Here is a 22,506-nt window from a genome sequence, read left to right on the forward strand (position 1 = left end):
AGGCCTGAGCATGGCACCCATGCCGAGTCCTTGTACCGGCGCCTTATGTCGAGGGTCACGGAATACTTGGGGTGGTCTGCGCCACCTGTGGATTTTCTGCAGGATGACCTGACAGACATCCTCGACCAAGGAGTCAGACTTGGCGCTTGTGGCACCAGACTCACTCACTCCCATAGGATAACATTGGGGATTGGACTTGTAGCGCATTGATGGGGACAAGATGGATGCCCCCACATATTTTGGTTCCCAGAACTGCACGTGCAGTCTAGTCTTTTGGGTGTGGTTCAGCCCAGAGACACCTGGGCTACCCAGAGACTATTTAAGCCACGCCCAGGCTGAGAAACATGCTTTGTGTTTTCTGCACCTGCAGCCTGACACCGTGTTCGGATCAGTCTCCAGTAGGCCTGCACCTTTCTTCTGCGTTCAGCTCCTGCAAGAACAAGAACACAGTTAGGAACAGCCTTACCTTGCGGCGCTTCTGCCCATCCATCGCTCCTTCTGTTCTGCGGACATCTTCGGCGGTGTCATTCCCATCCCGGCACGCTGCTTCCTAAGGAAAAGGGAAAAGAACAGAAAAAAGGCATTAGTAAGCATTCAGCAAATCTTCGCTTATTTTTAAAGACTGTACGAGCTTCAAACGCTTATCTGAATCCCAGCAGCTCTGGGGGAACTCGGTCTCTGGAACTTCTCATCCACCCGCAAGAGGGAAAAGACGTTCCATGTTAGCGTGGAAACATCTAGAGGCGCCGCAAACCGCGCTTACTCACCGCATTTCTTCTTCATAACCGGCATCCACGCTGCAAACGTCACGTCACCTAAAAGACAAAGAAAAAGAACTCTGTTCAATACAAATATGGAAGGGTCACATTGTGCATCGCGCTCTCACTCACCTTCAGCGCTACTCATCTCAGCAGCACGTCGCCATCCCCGGACGCCGGCCATCATCTAAGGAAGGAAAGGAACGAAGTTGGAGAACTGTTCAAAAGACTCCTTATACTTAACTGTTGGACTCTTGCCAGTGAAGTAACTAGGCAACAACGAGCCTGCATCAGTCAACGCGCCCCTGCGCTGAAAGCAGGACGGTGAGCACACTTTCCAAGAAAACAAGGTGAGCTGTGGATCAAAGGGAAGGGTTGGACCCCGGGGAGGAAGGGGTTCAAGCACACAGACAATAGGGAGTTAAACTCTACCAATCCTGTGTTTCAGGCCCAGTCTCCAGTCGAGTAGACTCCAGGGAAGGGTTCGCGGTTGTAAGAGGTCAGAACAGGCTGAGTGACGTCCCCGTGGATATCAGGTGAGCGTTACAGACCCCTGCTACTTGACCACGCACCCCACTCCGGAGAGTTTGGTGGCGCAGGCGGCTATGGTCCCTGCAAAGCAGGCGTCATACTCAACCATCCCTCCTGATGGGGACGACAAGCGTTTTGATGGCTGGGCGAAGAAAGTGTTTTCTTGAGGGGGTATGGCTTTACAGGCAGCCAACTCTGGGTGTGCCTTGTCACATTTCACGCACACTCTGTGGAACTGTATTTCGTTAGCAGCTGAACATATTCCCGAAGGGGAGGAACGGGATGGTTTTCTTGCTATTGTGTAGGATGGCAAGGATGCCATGTGTGAGTCCGTTCAGTCGGGTCTGGCCATGGCAGATTGTCAGCTGGTCCATGGCAGCGAGCACCGTCATACGCAGGTTTGCGTGATTGCGGAAGTCGGGGTTTGCTCCTGATGTGCAAGCCCGGCTGCTCAACATGCCCTTTGATGGTGAACATCTTTTTGGCAGCAAGGCTGACGAGAGCCTTGAGAGGTTGCAGACCTCCAAAGCTGCAGCAAAGTCGTTGAGCGCTGCAGTTCGCCAACCTCTGCCTTTTCATCCTAGGGGACAGCAATGGATGGGAGGTTCCTTTCGATATTACTCGTCCTTTAGTAAATCGAGAGGAGCTGCAAGTCAAAGGAGCCACCGTAGGAGTACCAGAGGTGGAAAACGGGGTACTCGAGGTGCCAAGGCTGCTCGGGCAGTTGCCTCTTTGCCCTCAGGCACTGCTGCAGCCGCTTCAGCTCAGTCATGAGGCCATGTCCATGGTTTGCCGGTTGGGGGAAGGCTGGCGCAGCATCTTGTAGAGTGGCGTGCCATTACTTCAGATGTGTGGGTTCTGGAGATCATAGCCCACGGTACTGTCTTCCTTTCCGGCAGAGGCCTCCTGATAATCCACCAGGGAATCTCTCTTTGAAGAGTCCGGAACTGCTCCTTGCGCAGGAAATTCAGTCCTTGCTGGAGAAAGACGCCATAGAACTGGTGCCTGTAGCGGAGAAGAACAAGGGATGGTATTCCCCTTATTTTTTGATTTCGAAGAAAGACGGGGGATTGAGACCCATCATGGACTTGCGCGGTTTGAACAAGCTCCGCAGGAAGGACAAGTTCAAGATGGTTACTCTTTCTCAAGTCCTCCAGGCCCTTCAACTTCAGGACTGGTTGGTGTCTCTCGACCTCAAGGACGCTTACTTTCATGTGCCGATCCATCCCAAGCACAAAAAGTTCCTGAGGTTCGCGGTTGGCGACTCGCACTTTCAGTTTTGGGTCCTACCGTTCGGATTGACCTCTGCCCCGAGGGTTTTCACCAAGCTCATCGTTGTGGTGGCAGCGTATCTCAGGATTGGGAGGGATTCACTTCTACCCCTACCTACCAGTTCTATGGCGCCTTTCTCCTACCTGGATGATTGGTTGATCAGGGCGCGCTCTCCCGAGCAAGTCCTGGATCATCTCTCCGTCACCTGCCACTCCCTTCACAAGCTGGGCTTCTCCCTCAACTTAAACAAGTCCCACTTGACGCCAACTCAGCGGCTCCAGTACATCGGAGCAGTGCTCGACACTTCCCTGGGGCAGTTTTTTCCTCCCCAGGTGAGGGCTCATCACATTCAGCAGATGGTGCACAAGTTTCAGCATGCCCAGAGTCTCCCAGCGTTCGAGTTCTTTAGGTTCCTCGGCCTCATGGCATCCTGCATTCTTCTGGTGCCAGAGGCCAGGTTGCGGATGAGATCTCTGCAATGGGCTCTCAAGCTCCATTGGTCGCAGTCCTCCGGCAGGATGTTGGACCCCGTTCAGGTGCCGCCCTCGGTCGCCCAGGATCACCTTTGGTGGGCTCCATTTTGGCTGCCCTGGCCGGTTGTGACGATCGTGACGGATGCATCCCTCACTGGATGGGGAGCTCATGCCAACGAGTTGAGACGTCAGCTGTCGTTGGTCTCTGTTGGAGCCCAGACTCCATATCAATCTGTTGGAGTGGAGGGCCGTCATGCTTTCCCTGAAGGCTTTTCTGCTGACTGTGCGAGGGAAGAATGTCCTGATTCTGACGGACAACACAGTGGCCATGCACTACCTCAACAAAAAGGCAGGGCAGGGTAACTTCCTCTGTGCAGGGAGGCGATGCAGCTCTGGTTCTGGGCCATCCAGCAGGAAGTTTAGATCTCGGCAGGTCATCTGGACGGAGATGAAAACGAGACGGCGGACGCTCTGAGCAGGCAGAGCGCGATCTCTCTCAGGTGGGAGCTGGCTCAGGAAAATTCTCCTGGAGATCTTTGCCCTTTGGGGGACCCCTCAAGTGGATCTCTTCGCCACCAGTGTCAACCGGAAGTGCGAAAGGTTCTGCTCGCGGGAATTTCCTCCAAGAGGAGCCTTAGGAGACGCGTTTGTGGTGGAGTGGTCCCTTCCCACTGCTGTACGCGTTTCCTCGAGTCCCAGTCATCCCGCAAGTGCTGCGGAGGTTACGGAGGTTTGGTTCCCGGATGATCTTCATTGCTCCGGCATGGGCCCGGAGGAAGTGGTACCTGGACCTTCTCGACTTCGCCATCTGCCCTTCACGTCGTCTTCCCTACCGAGATGATCTGCTCTCATGGGAGGGGGGTCGGGTTCTTCATCCAGAGGTCGGAACCCTCAACCTTCACGTTTGGCTTCTGAAAGGTTGAGGTATAAGGATTGGGACCTCCCTGAAGATGTGATGGAGGTGTTGCTTTCGGCCAGACGGCCGGCAACAAAGTCCCTGTACCGTTGCCATTGGAGAAAGTTCTGTGACTGGTGCAGGGTTAAGAATGTGGATCCTTTTTCAAGTGACATTCCTGTGGTTCTGTCTTTTTTGCTTTGGTTAGCCCACAAGGGCCTGCAAGTGGGTACCGTTAAAGGTTACCTGGCGGCGCTGTCCATATAAGTGTTCTTATTTCAAAATTCCTTTAATTTCCCAGTTTCTCAAAGGACTCACTAATGTGTTTCCGCCGTCAGCTTTCCAGGTGCCTGTTTGGGATTTGAACCTTGTTCTAAAATTCCTTATGGGTGCTCTGTGTGAGCCTTTACCTTCTTGTCCTTTGAGACTGTTAACCCTTAAAACTGTATTTTTAGTTGCGGTCACTTCCGCTCGCAGAGTGAGTGAGTTGCAGGCACTTTCAGTTAAGCCACCCTTCACTGTGTTTCATAAGGACAGGGTTGTCCTTAGAGTTCGTCCTTCCTTTCTTCCGAAGGTGGTGTCGGAATTTCATTTAAGCCAGAAGGTTATTCTTCCGGCATTCTATCCTCCTCCACATCCTGGTAAGGAAGAGGCGAAGCTCCATAGGTTAGATCCTAGGAGAGCTTTAAGTTTCTACATTTCACGCATGTCCCGGGTCGGAGTGGACGATTAGCTCTTTATTGGTTGCGCTGGAAGGCGTTTGGGACAAGCTGTTACTAAGCAGACTTTGTCTAGATGGATTATCTTGGCAATTTCTGTATGTTACTGCTTGGTGGGTAAGGACCCTCCGGTTGGCTTACGGGCCCATTCTACTAGGGGTATGTCTGCCTCGACCGCCCTACAGAGGGGTGTTCCTATTCGTAATATCTGTGAAGCAGCCACATGGGCTTCGGTCCATAATTTTATCGACACTACTTCCTAGATTCTATCCAGGGGCAGGATCTGGCCTTTGGCAAGGCGGTCCTGTACTCTGCAATTTGATTGGGCACTCTACATTTCTATATTCTAAATTATTTTTCCCTCCATACGTTGGTACTGCTTTGGGAGTCTGTCATAGATATGGGATACGTTGGAGGACCCAATCCCTTCGAAGAACAAGTTACTCTCTTACCTGGTAACGTTCTTTCGATGGGATGGTCCGACGACGTATTCCATATCGTTCCCTCCCTACCTGCCCCGCTACAGAATTTCTTATGCAATTCCAGCTTAAGTTTCGGCAAGGCTTTCTGTGGTCATACTGGCAGTGGCTTGGTGTCACACGTTCTGGGGGGAAAAAACTACAACTGAGGCTATGGGCGTCATGCGTCCTATTTATAACATCCGGTGACATCGGCTAGATGGAGGCCCTCTAGGACGGCGTATCGACGTCATCGACGTAGGACGCAGATGCCGAAAATGTTCCCAAGCAGCACAGCTGTGGTGATTACTGTCATAGATATGAAATACGTCGTCGGACCATCCAATCGAAAGAACGTTACCAGGTAAGAGAGTAACTTGTTCTTCTGGTGCTTGTATCTGCTTAGATTTACATGCACCCACTGTTGCTCCCCTGAGAGAAGGTGCATAGATGTTATGAGCTTCTACATATATCTGCTTGGATACAACTGTACTCGCATGACACTCATGCTACCTCATGTGAGAAGAAAAACAATCTGAGGGACCTCGACGTGTGAGGGATCATGGGTACAGCGGACGTCACACTAGGGATAGTATTACCGGCACGCCCTGTCGACGTCCCTTTTCGAATTTCGAAAACAACTCTAATACTCTGCAGCTTCCACTAGAGGTCAGCCTATGCATAGCATGTGAATCTAAGCAGAAGCAAGCACCAGAAATATGATTACGGTGAGTAATGTATTCCTTATCACTCCAGACGGTCTATTTCAATGTAAAGGAATGGCATTTGGACTGATATTGTATTCCAAAGGATTATGTATCAACTGTTTGAAGACATGGATGGAGTTTAGTATTTTCAGGATGATGTGTTGGTGTATGGGAAGGACAGCAAAGAGCCTGATGATAGATTGAGGAAAGTGTTGGACATTTTTATGAAAACAGGTCTGATATTGAGCAGAGATAAATGCAAATTCAATAAAATGAGTATCCAGTATTTAGGGGACACAATATCTGAGACAGGCATTCAACTGAAATCTGATTTGATAAACAATATTATGAATGAGTCTGTCGCTTAAAGAGCAAGTAATAGCTTTCTTTTTTTTTTAATAACACATTTTATTACATTTTGTGCAATCGTACAATAACATACAAACTACAACCATAAAGAGTGTGCATACAGATGGTGGAGCAGTTCGAGAGGAAATCTTGGGAACAGTCTTAAAGTAGGCAATCATGGGGACACACATACTACGAAGCCCATACACAGTAAGGACCACTAGTCGTTGTGATGGTTGGTGTTACACAAGCTGTCTCTGAAAATTTCTTCAGGTACACACATTTTCGCAGATGTGCCATACAGTGCGCTGTGACCACCTTACGGCAGATTCATGGCGTCTGTTCCCATTTTCCCCATATCTTATCTGCTTTGCCCGGACATCCTCTAGCTTGATAAACTCTGCGTTCCATAAGGATGGCCATATCCACGTCTGTTATCCAATGATCATACTTCGGGGTGTATTCTGAGCCCCACAGCTGCGCAATGTTCCTTTTGGCAATTCCTGTGGCAGTCGAGACCAGTAGTTTTTCAAAGCGTGATAGATCCACTGTGTCGACGATGCCTAGTAAGAGGAGTCTGGGTTCTGTCGGGATTGGACGACATATGACCTTGGACAGTCTCGCACTGCATTTATGCCAGAAGCTATGTATACGTGCACACTGCCAGAGAATGTGGTAGAAGGAACCTTCTTCTTGCTTGCAGCGCAAGCATCTAGGGTCAGATGCTGTGCCCCAGTTACATAGGGCTACACGGGGATAATATATCCTATGAAGTATTTTGAGTTGAACAAGTCTTATACGAGCCGAGATCGCACACTCTCTAGGATACATCAGCGCCGCAATCCAGTCTTCAGGTTCTATGGGACCTATATCACTTTCCCATTTCATTTTCAGAGACGGAAGTTCCTTCGTGGCAAATGAGGAAATAGCATAATACATGGTGGACGTGACTTTGTTGGTTACACTGTCAATAACAATATTCCTTTATATAGATGTGCATTCCGGCATATCTGCCAGCTGGGCCCTATGCAGAGTGATTGCATGTTGTAGTTGCCCATAGTGGTAGAGCTTGTATTCAGGGAGGTTGTGTGCTGCTACAAGCTCGGGAAACTGCATCAATCGATCGTCCACGATTATTTGTTGGATTAAGTGTATCCCAGCAGTAATCCAACTGGGCCACTTCTGGAGATTGATTAGCTTTGGGAGGTGAGCATTGTTCCATATGGGTTGTAGTGGGGTGACTTTGTTATCCCATTCTAGGTATTTGTGTACTTCTTTCCATATCAGGGTTGTGTGCCACTATCGTGTTTACGGATGAGCGAGACTGTCTGAGTAGAGACTCTCAATCGGGGACATGCCATGCCTCGCAGCTAGTTCAGCTCTTATGTGAGGAATTGTCGGGTCGCCATGCAATATGTCATTAACGGTTGACATCTGTGTAGCCCAGTAATAGATCTGTATGTTCGCGAGCCCTATTCCCCCTTCCCAAACTGAGCGTTGGAAGGTTTTGAGTGCAATTCTCAGACGTTTCCCACCCCACAAGAGTGTACGTGTTATATCGTCTAGTCTGCGGAACTCTGCTGTTGGGATATGGAGGGGGCGTTCTGGAGGACATATATAGGAATGGAGGTAGGGCCAGCATTTTGAAAAGTGCCGCCCAGCCTAGCAGAGTCAGTGGTAATGTATGCCAGTGGGCCGCATCTTGCTCGTATCTTTTAACAAGTGGGTGCAGATTCTGTTTTACATAACTGTCTAGGCCGTTAGTGATATGAATGCCCAAGTAGCGAAATTGCGTGTTTTCAACCCTATATGTGGAACCTGACGCCGGTATGCAGTCTACGTCTTTTATCGGAAACAGGACAGATTTAGACCAGTTTACCTTAAGTCCGCTAAAGGTGCCATATTCAATTAGAATTTGGGTGACTACAGAGCAGGATGTCGCTGGGTCGCCCAGGTATACTAGCAGATCGTCTGCATAGAGGGATACTCTATCCTCCCAATTTGATGCCCATTTGAAGCCACACCACGTAGTAGCATTTCGCAATAGGACTGCCAATGGTTCTATAACCAACGCCAATACCATCGCCGAGAGCGGGCAGCCTTGTCTGGTTCCCTTCCCTAAGCGGAAGGTGCAGGATGACCACCCATTTACTTTAACCTCTGCTACAGGCTTGTTATATAAGAGTTGTACCCACTTTATGAATGATTCCCCAAAATGCATCCTGCGCATTATGGCCCATAGCGCTTCCCAGTGGACTGAGTCGAATGCTTTTTCGAAGTCTACGGCCAGTAAAGCTAGTGATTGGGGCAGGGTCGGTGCTCTCTCCAGCGCCAGGTGTAGCCTACGAATGTTCATTCTGGTCGACCTTTGGGGCATAAAGCCGCATTGATCTGAATGTATCAATGACGTGATGACTGCTTGTAATCTATTGGCTAATATTTTGGCTAGTATTTTGGCTTCACTATTAATAAGGGATATGGGTCGATAAGATGTGCATTCCTCTGGGGGCTTATCTTTTTTGGGGATTACTATAATGGTGGCTTTACGGAGGTCTGGTGGAAGTTCGCCGATTTTTAGGGAATGTTCAAACATATTGAGTAAGTAAACTGGGATATCTAGGTGGTTAAGCTTTTTCCAGATGTCAAGTGGGAACCCGTTCGGGCCTGGGGTCTTGCCTGCCTGGAGCTGTACAATGGCGATCGATATTTCATCAGTAGTTATTTTGTTGTCTAGAGCAGAGGCTTGTTCTGTGGTGAGTGTTGGAAGAACAATATCGGTTAATATGGCGCAGTCTATGACATTGGCGGGGGGGTTTATAAAGATTCTCATAAAATTCAGCGAACTGGTCTGCAAACTCAGCATCAGTGTGAAGTAGGTGTGCACTCAGGGATCTAATGCATTTCACCTTCTGTTGGCCTTCGTCACGTTTTTCAAGCCACGCGAGCATTTTGCCCGCCTTGTCTCCCGTTTCGTATATGCATGCTCTCATCGCCGCATGTGCTTTTTGGGCGCAATCCAGGGATAGATTATGCAGCTTCTTCTGTGCCTGTATTAAAGCTCTGTTCGTCTCCGGGGTGTCGCTGGCAATGTGTTTCGACTCTTTGGACCAGACTTCGCTTTCGATGTCGATAATTTTCTTACGATGCTCCTTCTTCTTATGGGATGTCATGACTTGATTTCTCCGCGTAAGACCGGTTTGTACGCCTCCCACAAAGTGCTGGAATCATTCACTGAATCTGCATTGAGCTCAAAGTAGTTGGCGGTGGCTGTCTCCAACAGTTCTCGAAATTCCGGGAAGCCCAAATAGAAGGGGTTTAACCTCCACGCAGGCGGAGGACGTGGTCTTTCCGTCTCTAGCTCAAGCAACAGTGGAGAATGGTCGGAGATTCCACGTGGCAGGAAGGATGCGTTGCTTATTTTATGACTGATTTGGTGTGGTAAGAAGAAGTAATCTAACGTTGACATCGAGGAGTGGGCCCCAGAGTGGAAGGAGTACTGTCTTGGTGTCAGCATGAAGGGCCCTCCACGCATCACATAGGCCTAATGCTGATGCAAAGGAGGCCAGTTTGGTCGTGGTGGACGGGTTCCTGGCTCGCAGATGTGTACAGTCGAGGGTGTTATCCATGACCTCGTTGAAGTCTTCCCCTAGCACCCAGGTATCTGCAGGGTTAGCTGCCAGGATGGGGGTAATTTCATTTAGTAGGTCATTGAGGAGAGTTGGCGGGGAATATATTGCCAAGAGTGCAAGTGTTTGGTTCCGTAGAGTTGCCTGGATGTATATATATCGACCGCCTCCATCTTGGACAGTGTGCGTGATCACCAGCGGGAGCCTTTTGTGAATTAGGATAAGCACTCCTCTCGCACCCATGGAAAAGTCAGCATGTACGGCAGTGCGGAAATTTGATCTGTGAAAGAATTTACATACGTTTCCAGCCAGATGTGTTTCGGTTAGAAAGGCTATATCTGGGGAATGTCTATTTAGATGTTGCAGAACCAGTTGTCTCTTGATGCTGGTACCCAGCCCGTTCACATTCCAGGCCATCAATTTAAGCTTGCTTTGGGTTGCAGCGGTCTCAGCTGCCATTGACTACACAGAGTTTATCCTCGCAGATATGCGCCTCTGGCCGCGCACACTGTATATCTGTTCCCCTTGCTCCATTCGGAATGCAGATGATATCTATGTATGCGAAACATTGAACAAATACAAAATGGCCAACTCCCCCCTCCCTATACTCCATCCCTAACTGAAGCATCTGTCGTCCCAGTGCTAACTTCTTAACAGTTTAACTCAATCCTCATCTGATTGCCTCGAGTCAATCCCACTCTGGAGTGCCCGTGTGTCGGCAGTATGGTGTGGAGAGTACCTCAGGGCAGTTAAGCGGATCTCTGCTTGCAATGGTTCGGGTAGTCTCTTAGGTCTGCGGGGGGGGGACCCGCTATTTGGGTGACCACCAGCCTATGTAGCTTTGATTTCCTCTCTTGCAGGGTGCAGCGTAGCTCACGTGCAATACTGTATTAGTGCTCTGATTGGCTGATGAAGTTTTCTTGTTTTAGTCCTCAGCCTGCTGTGGGTTCTCATTCAGTTGTTGCTGTTGTGGACCCAGGTCTGGAGGCCACTCAGGATGCGGTCTAGTCCGTTCTCCTCTCCCTCATCCCGCGGTGCGCCAGTCGCCTTCTACGTGCCTCTCAGCCCAGCCCCATGCCTCCTTAGGATCAGTGAAATGCACCGTTGTATTTTTATGAAATATTGTAAGTTGGGTGGGGAAGATCAGGCCGTATTTAACACCCATTGATTGCAGACGTTTCTTGAGGGGATCGAAAGATTGGCGTGCCTTCTGTACTTCTCGGGTGAACTCGGGGAAGAAAGCAATTCTTGATCCATTGTATGTAATGGTTCCTTTGGATCTCACTAATTGAAGTAATGTATCTCTATAGTTTAGGAACCGTGCGATGACTGTTCGTGGCGGTGGCCCTGGAGCCATCTTGCCAGTAGGGATGCGGTGGGCTCGCTCAATGGAAAAAAACTTGGAGAAGGACTGTGGTTCGTAAATGTCCGCGAGCCAGTTCTCAAGGAATAGTTCCATGCAATCTCCTGTTTTTTCTGGGAGACCAAGTAGGCGGACATTGTTGCGCCTTGATCTACCTTCGCTATCATCAGCTCTTGTTTCCAGGAGTTTTATGTGAGCTGCCATGCTGGACAACTGTCTATTCACCCCACGGAGATTGTCTTGGGTTTCGGATATCCTCATCTCAGCCTCTCCCGTGCGTGAAGTCCGCTTCTGTAGGTCGTGCCTTAGCAAGGATACGTCTGCACCGATACTGTCCATTTTCTTTTCCATGGAAGTCCTAGAACTGGCGATGGCGTTCATGATGTCTCTGAGGGAGATATTCTCGTCCCTGTAGTCTATATCGTGCAGCAGCGGTCGTTCCGGGGAGCGAGGTATAGGCGTTGACACGTAATGCTCATTCCTGCTTTGCGTGAAGGTCTTTCGGGGTTTATCTTTCCCCATTATTGGTAGACTGGCAGGGTGACCACGAAGAATAAGGATGCTTCCGAAGGGAAATGCCCGGTGGGCCAGAAAAGCAGGAGTTATTGGAGGAAGGGAGAGAGTTCTGGGATTGGCCCCCTCGTATCTATATGAACGTGAGCCGCGCTAGGTATCTGATTGGTGAGTCTCTGCAGCTCTGGGAGAGGAAACCCTCTAGACCGTGGGCCCCCGTCTGGGCTCGATTGGAGGAGAAGCAGCCCACTAATGGGTCCCGATTTGGCGTGGGCACTGGATTCCGTGCGCCGTCTTTGTATAGGAGGTACAGCCGATGCAGCACGTAGTATTACGTAATTGTGCTCAGAGCCCGTTCAGAGGCATCGGTGGGGCATGCCTAGCCGGGCTAAGTATGACATCGGCAGCAGTACAGTAGAGACAAAGGGGGGAGGGGTTCACAACCAATGCTCACACAGGGCACGTCTGGCAAAGTGTGCTGATTACAAGTCTATCTGGGTAAATTTGTTCGCTATGACTTGTTATCTTTACTTATCAACATATTTCCCCAGCAGGGCATGGGGCTGTGCTTGGATTAAAATGCACGTATGTTTACAGGCAGAGACCCAGTCGCGGTGCAGTCTTTACATCCGAAGTTCAGAGTGTGTCTCTATGGAGTCAAAAAGTGTTGTGCTGGGGGATTAGGCACCCAGCTCTCGCCTCTCCCACTCCTTACCGCCACTTCAGCGCTGCCGCCAACCTCCGGGGAGCCGAGGCGGGCCGCCCCGAGGGCGCACCAGGCGTTCGACGCCGCACGGAGCACCCGCGTTGCCGCTCCGGCTCCCAGTGAGCCGCTGTCGTCGGTACGGCGCCGGCACCAGGGCACAGGAGGGAGGCCACCCCGTGCAGCCGCAGTTGAGGATACTCCAACTCAGCACCACCTCCCGCGGGCGTGCCGCTAACCGGTAGGATCCACGGCGGAGGGGAGGAGGGGAGTCTCGAGCCGGGCTCCGCTCGGCCACTGCCACAGAGGAGACGACACCGGGGTCCGTGCGCTCCTCTCTGCGTGTGTCTTTAGGGGCAGCACAGTCGCTCTCACTCCTCAGGAGCGTCTCCGGACCACAGGGTGGGCTCGTCAGCGGCGTACGAGTACCACCGCTTATCAACAGTTCATGGCGGCCATCTTTGTTGGTTGTTTGGCGCTCAGAGCTACCGCTCGGAAGCTCTCAAAAATATGTTTCTGGGCACAGATTTCTCTCGGGAGCAGACGGGAATGTGCCGTGTCGGTTCCTGTTTCGAGCAGGCAGCTCAGGTGCACAACTGCTAGCAAAAAGAGGCAGGATGTTGACAGGATTCGGCTGGCGGCACGGGAGCAGTGCGGGCTCACGTCTCCATCGGTCGCTTGCTGGCCACCAAGTAATAGCTTTCTTGAAGATTGCAGAGTATTATAAGTTTGTGCCTAGGTTAGCAGACAAATCATTCCACATGAGAAGTCTGGTAAAAAAGGGAGAAAAATGTGTCTAGAGTGAGGAATATGAGAGAGAATTCCAGAAAATCAAAAATGCTTTAACAAAGGCCCCCACATGGATTAATTTTGATCTCAGCAAAGACAGCGTTTTAACTACGGATGCCAGTACCCATGGGTTAGGAGCTGTTTTTTCTCAAAAGGATGTTAGTAAAGAAGTTACCATAGCGTTTGCATCTAGAGTGAACGGCTGAAAGGAATTACTCTACCATAGAAAAATAATTGCTGGCAATAAAGTGGGCGATAGAAAAATGTCTGCCCTGCCTTTCTTATGGGGTGTCAAGTTCACCTTCTGATCACAAACCTTTTGAGGGAGATTTTAACTACAAAAGGTCTAGACAGTCATCAAGGATTAGGGAATGGTTCGGCAAATTTACAGGGCTATAATTTGGATGTTCACTATTTGCCAGGCATTAAAAATAAGGTAGCAGATTGCTCGTCCAGTCTGACCAGTGTTGTTAGAGGATGACGGTGAAGGAGATAAAGATGAACAAGTTCTCAATGTTAGTCAGGAGGCTGTATCTGAAAATTAGTGGTATGATGCAATGTTAGTTGACCATGACTTGAGACATGTGAAAGAAAGGTTAGAGGTAGGTATGAAGAGTTCTGAAATAAGGAGAGGAACCATACCTTATCCATTTAGGAATGTATTTGATGAGCTGCTCGTGAGGGATGGGATGATTTTAAGAGGAGACAAAATTATTCCTCCAGCAGGAGTAAGACAGAAAATATTAGACGTGGCGCATGAAGGTCATCAGGGGAGGACCAAGACCAAGACCAGACAGCTAATTAGACAAGATTACTGGTGGCCAGCAATAGATATACAAGTGCAGAGGCTGGGCAGGGTGCCTTTTGTGAGAACGCAGCTAAAGGATGTGTTGCTGGAGTTGAGCCGATGACTCATGTCCATCCCTTCTATGCTTTGGGGGAGAGTGGGGTTGTATATTGTAGGCCAAGTCACATGTCAAGGAGTTTGGCGGTATGGCATATTCTAGTCGACATGCTATCCTATTGGGTAGAACTTACTCGGGTAAAAAATGTGTGTGCACAAAATGTGATTGAATTCCTTGATAACATTTTTAGAAGAGAAGGATATCTCACTTCCATGTTAACAGACAATGGTGTGCAATTTGTGCCTGAGGAGATGAAAGATTTTCTAAAAGCCAATGGTATTGAGCACAAGACCAGTTTGGTCTACCATCCAGAGACAAACACAATAGTGGAGAGATTGAACAGAGTTATCAAAAATAGCATTACGGTAGCTTTGTCAGAAGGATCTGATTGGAGAAAGGCTGCAGAGGATACAGTGGTTGCCTATAGATTTACCCATCATGTTACCATGCGAGTTTCTCATTTTGAGATGTTACGTGGGAGAAAGCCCAATACTAGAGTGTGCCCAGGTTGGTTGAGCATAGCTTGTCAGAAAAAGATTGACATGAACCCTGTGAAGGAAAAGATTCAAGATAAACACATTCTTAACAAAGAAAGCTTTGACATTAGGAAGGCAGCAAAAGAAATACCTATTCAAGAAGGAGAGCCGGTGCGTATTAAGTGCCCTTTCAATAAAAGTAGTAGAGGTTCTAGATGATCAAAACCTATTAGAGAAGTGGAAAAATGCATGGTGCTGTAAGACTTACAGATGGCAAAGTTTTGGATGCAAATCAGGTATGTAGATATGCTGAAATGAATGAGGATCTTCAAGAAATAAAGAGAATGTTCAGAGGAAGGGAGATAGTGAATGAATTACTCGTAAAGAAAATTGAAGACTAAAAAGTTGTAGACTGTGTGGAGAGGATCAAAAAAGTGTTCAAAAGAAAGTGTCACTTATCATGAAATGTGGAAGGCCTTCATTTTTAAGAGACTATGTGAATTAATAGTATACCTACTCAAAAGCAAAAGGTTAGTTATCCGCACATATAACTTTCTTATGTGAATTGTGTTATGTCTGTAAAACATTAATTAGTTAAAACTGTCCAAAATTGGACCTACTGTTCATGTTTACGAATGTGCCATTAGTTAACAAAAAAAGTCAACTAGGAAATCCACCATTTTGTTTACTTAATATTGTATATTTCTCATGTATACGTCTGGTCGATTTTGTTAGTGTTAGAATTAATATAGTTGCAAATGTCTTTGTTGAAATATTAAAGAAGGGAGATGTGTAGCATCTGAAGGCGAGCGTCCCCAGATAGCCCAATCCTCCCCACTGTGAGAGACAATAATGGACTCTCCCCAGATGGGAATAAGGCTAAGACAAAGTGCGGGTGAGCTTAATGGGAGTTTATATAAGTCAGAATAGGGCATGCAAAGGACTCTGCAAACTCAGAGAGCGCTCTGTCTGACAATAGCAAAGACAGGCGTATATATTTACAAAATGCGTCATAAGAACCTGCAAACTATAGGGGGCACAAGTTTGTGGGGATTGGGTGGCGACGAATAACTATAGGTGCAGCTGTGATGTGGTTTGCCGTGGTAGGTGGACGTCACTGGTTACCCACGTGGGCCGGGCCGGGCAGGTCAGCTGGGCTCATCCGGGCGGTGGTGTTGTGCCAGCCTTGACCAGTGTCAGTGATGAAAGTCTTTCTTGGCTTTCTGCCCTAAGGCCACGCACACCGCATTCATTCAATATTGCAATATTATCTTCCAATAGGTTATTCTACAGGTTAATGCAACACAGGAGGAATGCACCTAGAGTGGGGTCTTTTGGTGATACTTCAATACATGGTTACCATCGTCCTGTTGACCGGGTATCATAGGTCGCGAGGTTGGGTCTCAGGGCAAGGGACGAGCTGTCCAAGTTATCATGTCTCGTTAGATGTCATTATGAATGTGTTCCTACAGTGTTGCTATAATATTGGGTGTCCTAATTTTACAAGGGCCATTAACCTGGGGTGAGCTGGTGGGTCGTGGAGCCTAAGAAAGGGCGCCTTCGGGCCTGGGAGCTGCGGGGGAACGTGAATGTTTGAAGCGGCTCCAGCCGAATTGGGGGAGTTGAAGCAGAGCAGCACAGGCCTCTGCTTTCCGTCTGGCAGGCTTCAATGGGGAGGAAGGGGAAATGGCCTTGGATATGCCCACAATGGTATTTTCTTTGTGCGTTGCAGATTATGTGGAAGAGGCATAAACATTCATATAATGTACAATACTCATTGAGTCTTTTCAAAGCTTATGTTTTCTACATTGTTAGTGCCTTTTACATGGCCATTTCAAATGTGTTACCTATACCCATTTTGAAATTAATAACTATATGTTAAGTATTTAACAACCACAACATTTTGTTACATTTCTATACATGCACGGTAAGCGAGGTAGTAGTAAGGTTGGTGGAGCACGCAGGAACAACTGGCCGATGAGACTGATGGCAGTGACACATGGTGAGGTTGGACATTCAAATACATATTGTGCAGTTTCGTGCACCATTTACATGAGCTCCCAATGGGGTTGAATGTGTCTTCCTTTGCACTCTAGCAGCATTTGTTCAGTTATGGCATGGGACCTTTGGGTGCATTCCTCGCGGCGAAACATATAACATGAAAACCCCGGGATACTTTTACCATTTGCGCATAGCTACGGGGATGTGGGTACTTCAACCAGAATGCCATATAAACACACATTCTGCCCTCTTCCTGGAGGTTACATGTTTTAATCAAAAAAGGGTCCTGGAGAGTAGAGTTTCGTCACAGGCAGGTTACATATTAGTATTTGGGGTCTCTACCTATGTCGGGGGATCATGTTACAGTTCTTTTCCTCCCTGGCTCTGCTGGCCGGGTCATGCTGAGGGCAGTGATACACTGCGGAAGGTGAATGTTAGTGTTTGCATCTAGCACATGCCCGTCTGCTCGTGGGAACGGGCTCTCAGTGGATCTGCCAGGGAGCTGCGGCCGCAGGGACACGTGAGACTCTACAAGGGTGGGGGCCGCTCTGCGGTGCACAGGGCCCATGCCATTTTGATTTAACAAAATGGTTTCCAGGGCCTAGCTTAATACAGCATGTTTGGTCAATGTCTTCAGCCAGTGGTCCACCCGCCACCTGGGCCCTGGTGGCAGGGGGAACCCCCGACGAGCCATGGACTTCACAAGGGGGAGAGGCTGCAGGGGAGGGGGGTTTCTTGGACCAATCCTTCCATACACATCTTATATGCAAGCATTGCATAAGGTGAGTTATGGAATACAGAATGTGTACAGAGAATGTGGAAGGTTGAGGTTGAGAGTTATTTTTTGAGCAGTTGGAAGGCAGAAGTGTAGTAGACCGGTAGGGCAAGTATAGATCTGGAGATATATGTAATAAAATACATTACAACTACAATCAACGTGATGGAGAATCTTTCAAGGGGGCACCCCCTTCTCCAGCAAATATTTAAATAACTACTGCATTGAATAACCACAAGCCGCATGCTTTTGAACGCTTCGTGTTCAAAGTGTTTCGGACCTGGTCCAAATCTGTCCAGGGGTTTGGGCTGTGCGCTTAAGCAAGGATGTATCTTGTTTGTCTTCGCGAAAGCGAATGGGAAGTAGGCTGCAACCATTTTTGTCTTACCTTTTTTTTTTTTTTAACAAATCTTTATGGAACTTTGCAGTCTGTGGGGGGCCCGCGAGTATTGTATATTTTCATATTCTACTATCTAATTCTAGTTCTTGGCGTCTTACTGTCTGTGCTCATTGGAGATCACTGATCACCCTCGCTCCTCCTGAGATTTAGCCTGGACTGCTCTGCAAGCTACCGTGAATTGGTCCCCTGTTCATCTAAAAAAGGTGGCCTCCTAAATATCTGTCCACCAGAGCATCGTTCAGAAATCCAATCTAACAGCTGTGATAACGGGGCATCTAGGAGGCATGAAGGTAACTTCAAACGCTTTGACAACAAACATTGACGCTGTGCTACGCTGGAGGGGGCCCAGCTGTATAAAGACCGAGGAAGGACTACGTGTTTTCGGGAAAAGGAAGAACAGCTAGGGAAGCTGGCGTCTGACCTAAAGGGCCTGGGAAATACAAACCTGTGATGCCCAAAGCATCGAGACAGTTGGTCTCTGAAGAAGAGGGCGAAAGGAATTTCGCGACCCATAGGGAACCCGACTCGCTGCAGAAGCAAGAAGAATCCAATGGTGGCGTGGCCTCTCCGAGGTGGAGACAGCAGCAACTGCTCAGCGGAGTCGCACAGAACAGACAGGAGGAAAGCAGGAAGACGCGCTGAGCGTGTGCAGAACTAACAGGGACCGAGACCCTGGGAAGAAGCGATAGCACTCCCCAGTAATGATGCAGGTAACGGTAGCTGCAGGAAAGCATGGTGGAATCCAGAGAGCCCAATTAGTCAAGCATTCCTCAGGAGTGATCTCCCTCGTCACAGGAGTGATATCCAGAGCACCAACAGCAAAGTATTCCTTGGGCATGATCTCGCTTGTCACAATAGTGATAACCAGAAAACAGTCAAATATTCATCTGACGTGAACTCCCTTGTCAAAGTGGGCAACTCGGCATAAGTGAAAAATACCAAAAGGACAAAGAACTGGCTGGGAGTAATCTCCCCTATAGTCAATATAGAAGAGGTCCTGATCAAGTATCAGCAATAAAGAGTGGATAAAGCCCTAACGCCATTGTTCACAAATCCTTGGAATGAAGTAAAGAGACTTCTGAATACTTGTGCGAAGGACAATGCTGGGATAGTCTACAAAACTCTTTCAGATAGATCAGGAGAAGGGAGTCATTCTCCTGGTTTAATCGTATTTTGTTAACCTAAAAATTCCTGATAAAGTGCCAACAATAAGAAGTGATAGACTTCATTCTGTTTACAAATCCTAGGGAGGAGGTGAAGAGACGACTTAAAACTTGAAAAACAAACTATCAAGAGACGGTCTCAAACTCTTCAAGACAGGCTAGGAGAAGGGTGTCATTCTCATGGTCTAGGTGTATTTGGTAAATTGGAGTCTGTTGCAAGAGACTGCTGTGAAGTCAGACTAAGACTGGAGTGTTTCACCAGGAGAAGGGAGCCATGTTCCTGGTTGCTTGGATAAGAAGTTCATTTAACCCTTTTCTTGGTTTATTTGTTAGTGGTAGAGATGGTATTGGCATAGTTGACCTAATGCCAACTTGACCTACTCCCATTTGATCGCATCTTTTTGACCTAATTTGGTATGCCAAATGGTGCACTTTAATAAAATAATAGTTGTTGGGTGTGGTAAGGGAATAGGTTGAGGTGGGGGAAAGTCAGGGGAGGGTGTGGGGGTCTCCCCCGCATTAGGGGGTGCTTGCGGGGGTCTCCCTCCGCAGTAGGTAAAAGTTAGGTCAAAGAAGTCAAAGAAATTAGGCCAAATGGCAGGAGATCTGTTTTTTTAGGTCAAACAACCCATATCTGGTAGGAATAGAGCACTTGGTTTCGACAGGCGCCAGTATATTGGTTTCTTTTGGCTTGCATTCAGACGAGCACACCGAGTTACTCTGTTGAGGTAAGGAAAACCCCTCTAGAAATAGGGAGAGGGAGGTTATTTTCTTTATTTTAATTAGTCTATAGCCCTACCACCATGTCAGCTTCCTTACTCCATCACGCCACACCCCTTAGGGACGGCCTTAAAGAGTATGCTCTATCTTGCTTAGATAATATGTGCATTTGTGGGAATAATGGTAAAGTTGTGTGGCAATTATCCAATTCTCATGGGCAGTAATGGTCCAAGATAATTGAAACAATTTGAATTTGATCAGCTTCATGATTTCCTTGGCTTAGCACCAAATGACATGATAGAGTAGATATTGGCTTGATTCCAAGTTTAGCACAATGGATGCGGAGAAAACTGTCACTATCTCCAATTTAGCACTTACTTGTTGGTTGACCATGCTAGTAGAAATCCTTTAAACTCTAAAGGTTGCAATTCAGATGACACTGCCCTTTTTTGCATTTTCATGCTGCTCTTTGTAAACGGATTGAACGATTTATGCTGTTTATTATCATTTGTGGGACGTATTTCATGTTTGTTCTCTAAAACTAATTTTATTTTTGTGTTTTTTTCTTTTCAAATGTTAGCCGATTTTGGTGTTTCTGCCCAGATTACTGCAACCATAGCCAAAAGGAAGTCATTCATTGGAACGCCTTATTGGTAATATTTGTATCTTACTTGACTTTGTTATGTAAACTGCTGCACACCTATGCTATCTTACAGTGGTAAAGATCTTAAACAAGGTCATATAACTTGATGTGAGAAACTAACCCCTCCCCCCCATTGATACTGTTGTGAGAAGCAAAAGGTACTGAATGGAAGCAGTGAAATAAATATTGTAACTGTTTAAAGTTCAATGTACACGGTGAAGCACAATACCATATCTATTTACTGGCTCAGATCAGTAAGAGGTGGTAGTTTGGGGGGGGGGGGGAGCAGGATGGGGCGGTTCTGAGCAAGATACTGACAATTAACAGTGACAATTTACTGGCAAACCAAGCAGTTTGCAAGTTGGAATATAGGCTGTAGTTTTCAAGCATCCTGAAAAGAATGTTAATGGAACAGTGTGTTGCTCCCTATTTTAGGAAGTAAAGGATTTTAGAGAGTAAAAACATAGCTCTCATTCCGGCTTATGTCAAGTACTTTTTTTTTTTTCAAAGCAGGCATGTAGATATTTTTCCTGTAGTGGAAACATGTTGTAGTTAGCAATTCCCATATGTGAAAAGAATCATGTTTGTCATATAGGCCTTCTTCACACCAGGTAACACTTTTGTGTAAAGGTGCTGCTAATGCCACTGCTCTGAACACACCTAAGCAGTGCTGGTGGTCTGAAGACATGTATCCTTGTTATTCCCTGTTTCTTTACTGGGATTATTGGCCTGGTTTTAGGGAGTACAATATGCAGGTACACCAATTCCCTTTGTGTTTTTTCTTCTTCTGCAAAAATGTGTACAGTGTGGTCAAATGGACAACATTCTAAATATGTATTGCTTTCCCAATTTCAACTGCAATGTTAAAAAATCAACCACTCCAACTCCACAAAGTGCATCCAGCATGAGCAACAACAGTACTGCCATGAAAAGAGAAGGCACAGAAAATAAAGCGGAAGCTAAGCATCGTTTAGATGCTGTCATTGTTTTTCCTTTTCCTCTCAAAGGCCCACACACCGCCAGAATCTCTCAACCTGCCCCTACATTTAGCTCTTGCAATACAAGCAATTTGCCAATATTACATGGTCATTTAGTTCTACATTGTTGCATAACTCGAAAGCAGTGGTATCCCTAACAAACACCCCCCAGCCCTCCAAGACCCAGTACAACAACTATGACACTGTTTAGATGTGGAAATGCACAGGTTTGATCAGGGCATGTGATTGCTTTGTACTGTGAACGACCTGCCAATAAGTTGGTAGATTTGATCAATGATGGTCCACCAGCATGTACTATTTCAACAAGCAAGGGGGGTACCAGGTCCCCTGCGCTGTTCAGCCTAGCGGTCAGCATGTGGGAATGGGCCCTGGAAAACATCTACCTCACGCCCGTCCACCTCCCAGTGGAGACAAACTTGGAAGCAGACAGACTCAGCAGGCTGGGAGTGGACAATTATGAATGGCAATTGAACGGCCAGGTGCTACAGGTGGTCTTCAACGCATGCGGCCATCCTCAGGTGGATCTATTAGCCTCCTGGAAGAACAGGAAGTGCCATCAGTTCGCGTCTTGGCAGGGGCTGGGCCCCGGCTCCCTGGGAAACGCATTGCAGATTCAATGGGAAGGCATAACCGCATATGCCTTCCCCCCCCCCCCCCACACCCTTGACCTCCCGGGTACTCCGCAAGATGAACAAAGTTCATCACCTCAGCATCATCTTGATAGGTCCTTGGTGGCCAGCGAGACTGTGGTTCTGCGAACTGCTCAGCCTCATGGACAGACCATCCATTCACCTTCCGCTGGGTGTGGCACCTCTCCTGTCCCGGCAGGGTGGGCAGGGACCTCCACCACGAGCCTCAGAAATTAGCCCTTGCAGCGTGGTTCCTGAACAGAACACCCTCAGCACCTGAGCCTATTGCAGGCTAACTTGGAGATCATTCAGGGTGCCAGGCGCCAGTATAAAAGCAAATGGAGCAGGTTCTGTCACTGGGCGGACTCTGAGATCGACCCCCCCCTAATGGGCACACTGGACAATGTGCTCTCCTTCTCAACGCACCTCGCGCACTCAGGCGTTCGGGTGGACACATGCTGCACTTACCTGGCAGCCATAGGGGCCTTCAGAAATTCGGAGGAGGAGGTCTTTTTCCTCCTCCAACCCGATTGTCAAGGAACATCTGGCAGGTTTGTCCAGGCTGGTCACCATTAAGACTGCTTTGCTGGTGGGACTTAGCTCTGCTCGCAGAGTCAGCGAGAGCCAGGCTCTGGTTCCCT

General features: G+C 48.0%; 1 protein-coding gene across 4 annotated transcripts in view; it reads left to right on the forward strand.

The window, feature by feature from the left end:
* The window catches only part of MAP4K3 (mitogen-activated protein kinase kinase kinase kinase 3), a 2,398,077-nt gene that overhangs the window by 760,504 nt on the left and 1,615,067 nt on the right, over positions 1 to 22,506 (forward strand). For all 4 annotated transcript variants that reach the window (XM_069606874.1, XM_069606875.1, XM_069606876.1 and 1 more), the window contains exon 8: positions 20,176 to 20,248. In XM_069606874.1, coding sequence (XP_069462975.1) covers positions 20,176 to 20,248 — 73 coding nt within the window. The remainder of the gene's footprint in view (positions 1 to 20,175; positions 20,249 to 22,506) is intronic.

The sequence above is a fragment of the Ambystoma mexicanum genome, chromosome 4p, assembly GCF_040938575.1.
Source record: "Ambystoma mexicanum isolate Mex_15411 chromosome 4p, UKY_AmexF1_1, whole genome shotgun sequence".
Taxonomy (NCBI): domain Eukaryota; kingdom Metazoa; phylum Chordata; class Amphibia; order Caudata; family Ambystomatidae; genus Ambystoma; species Ambystoma mexicanum.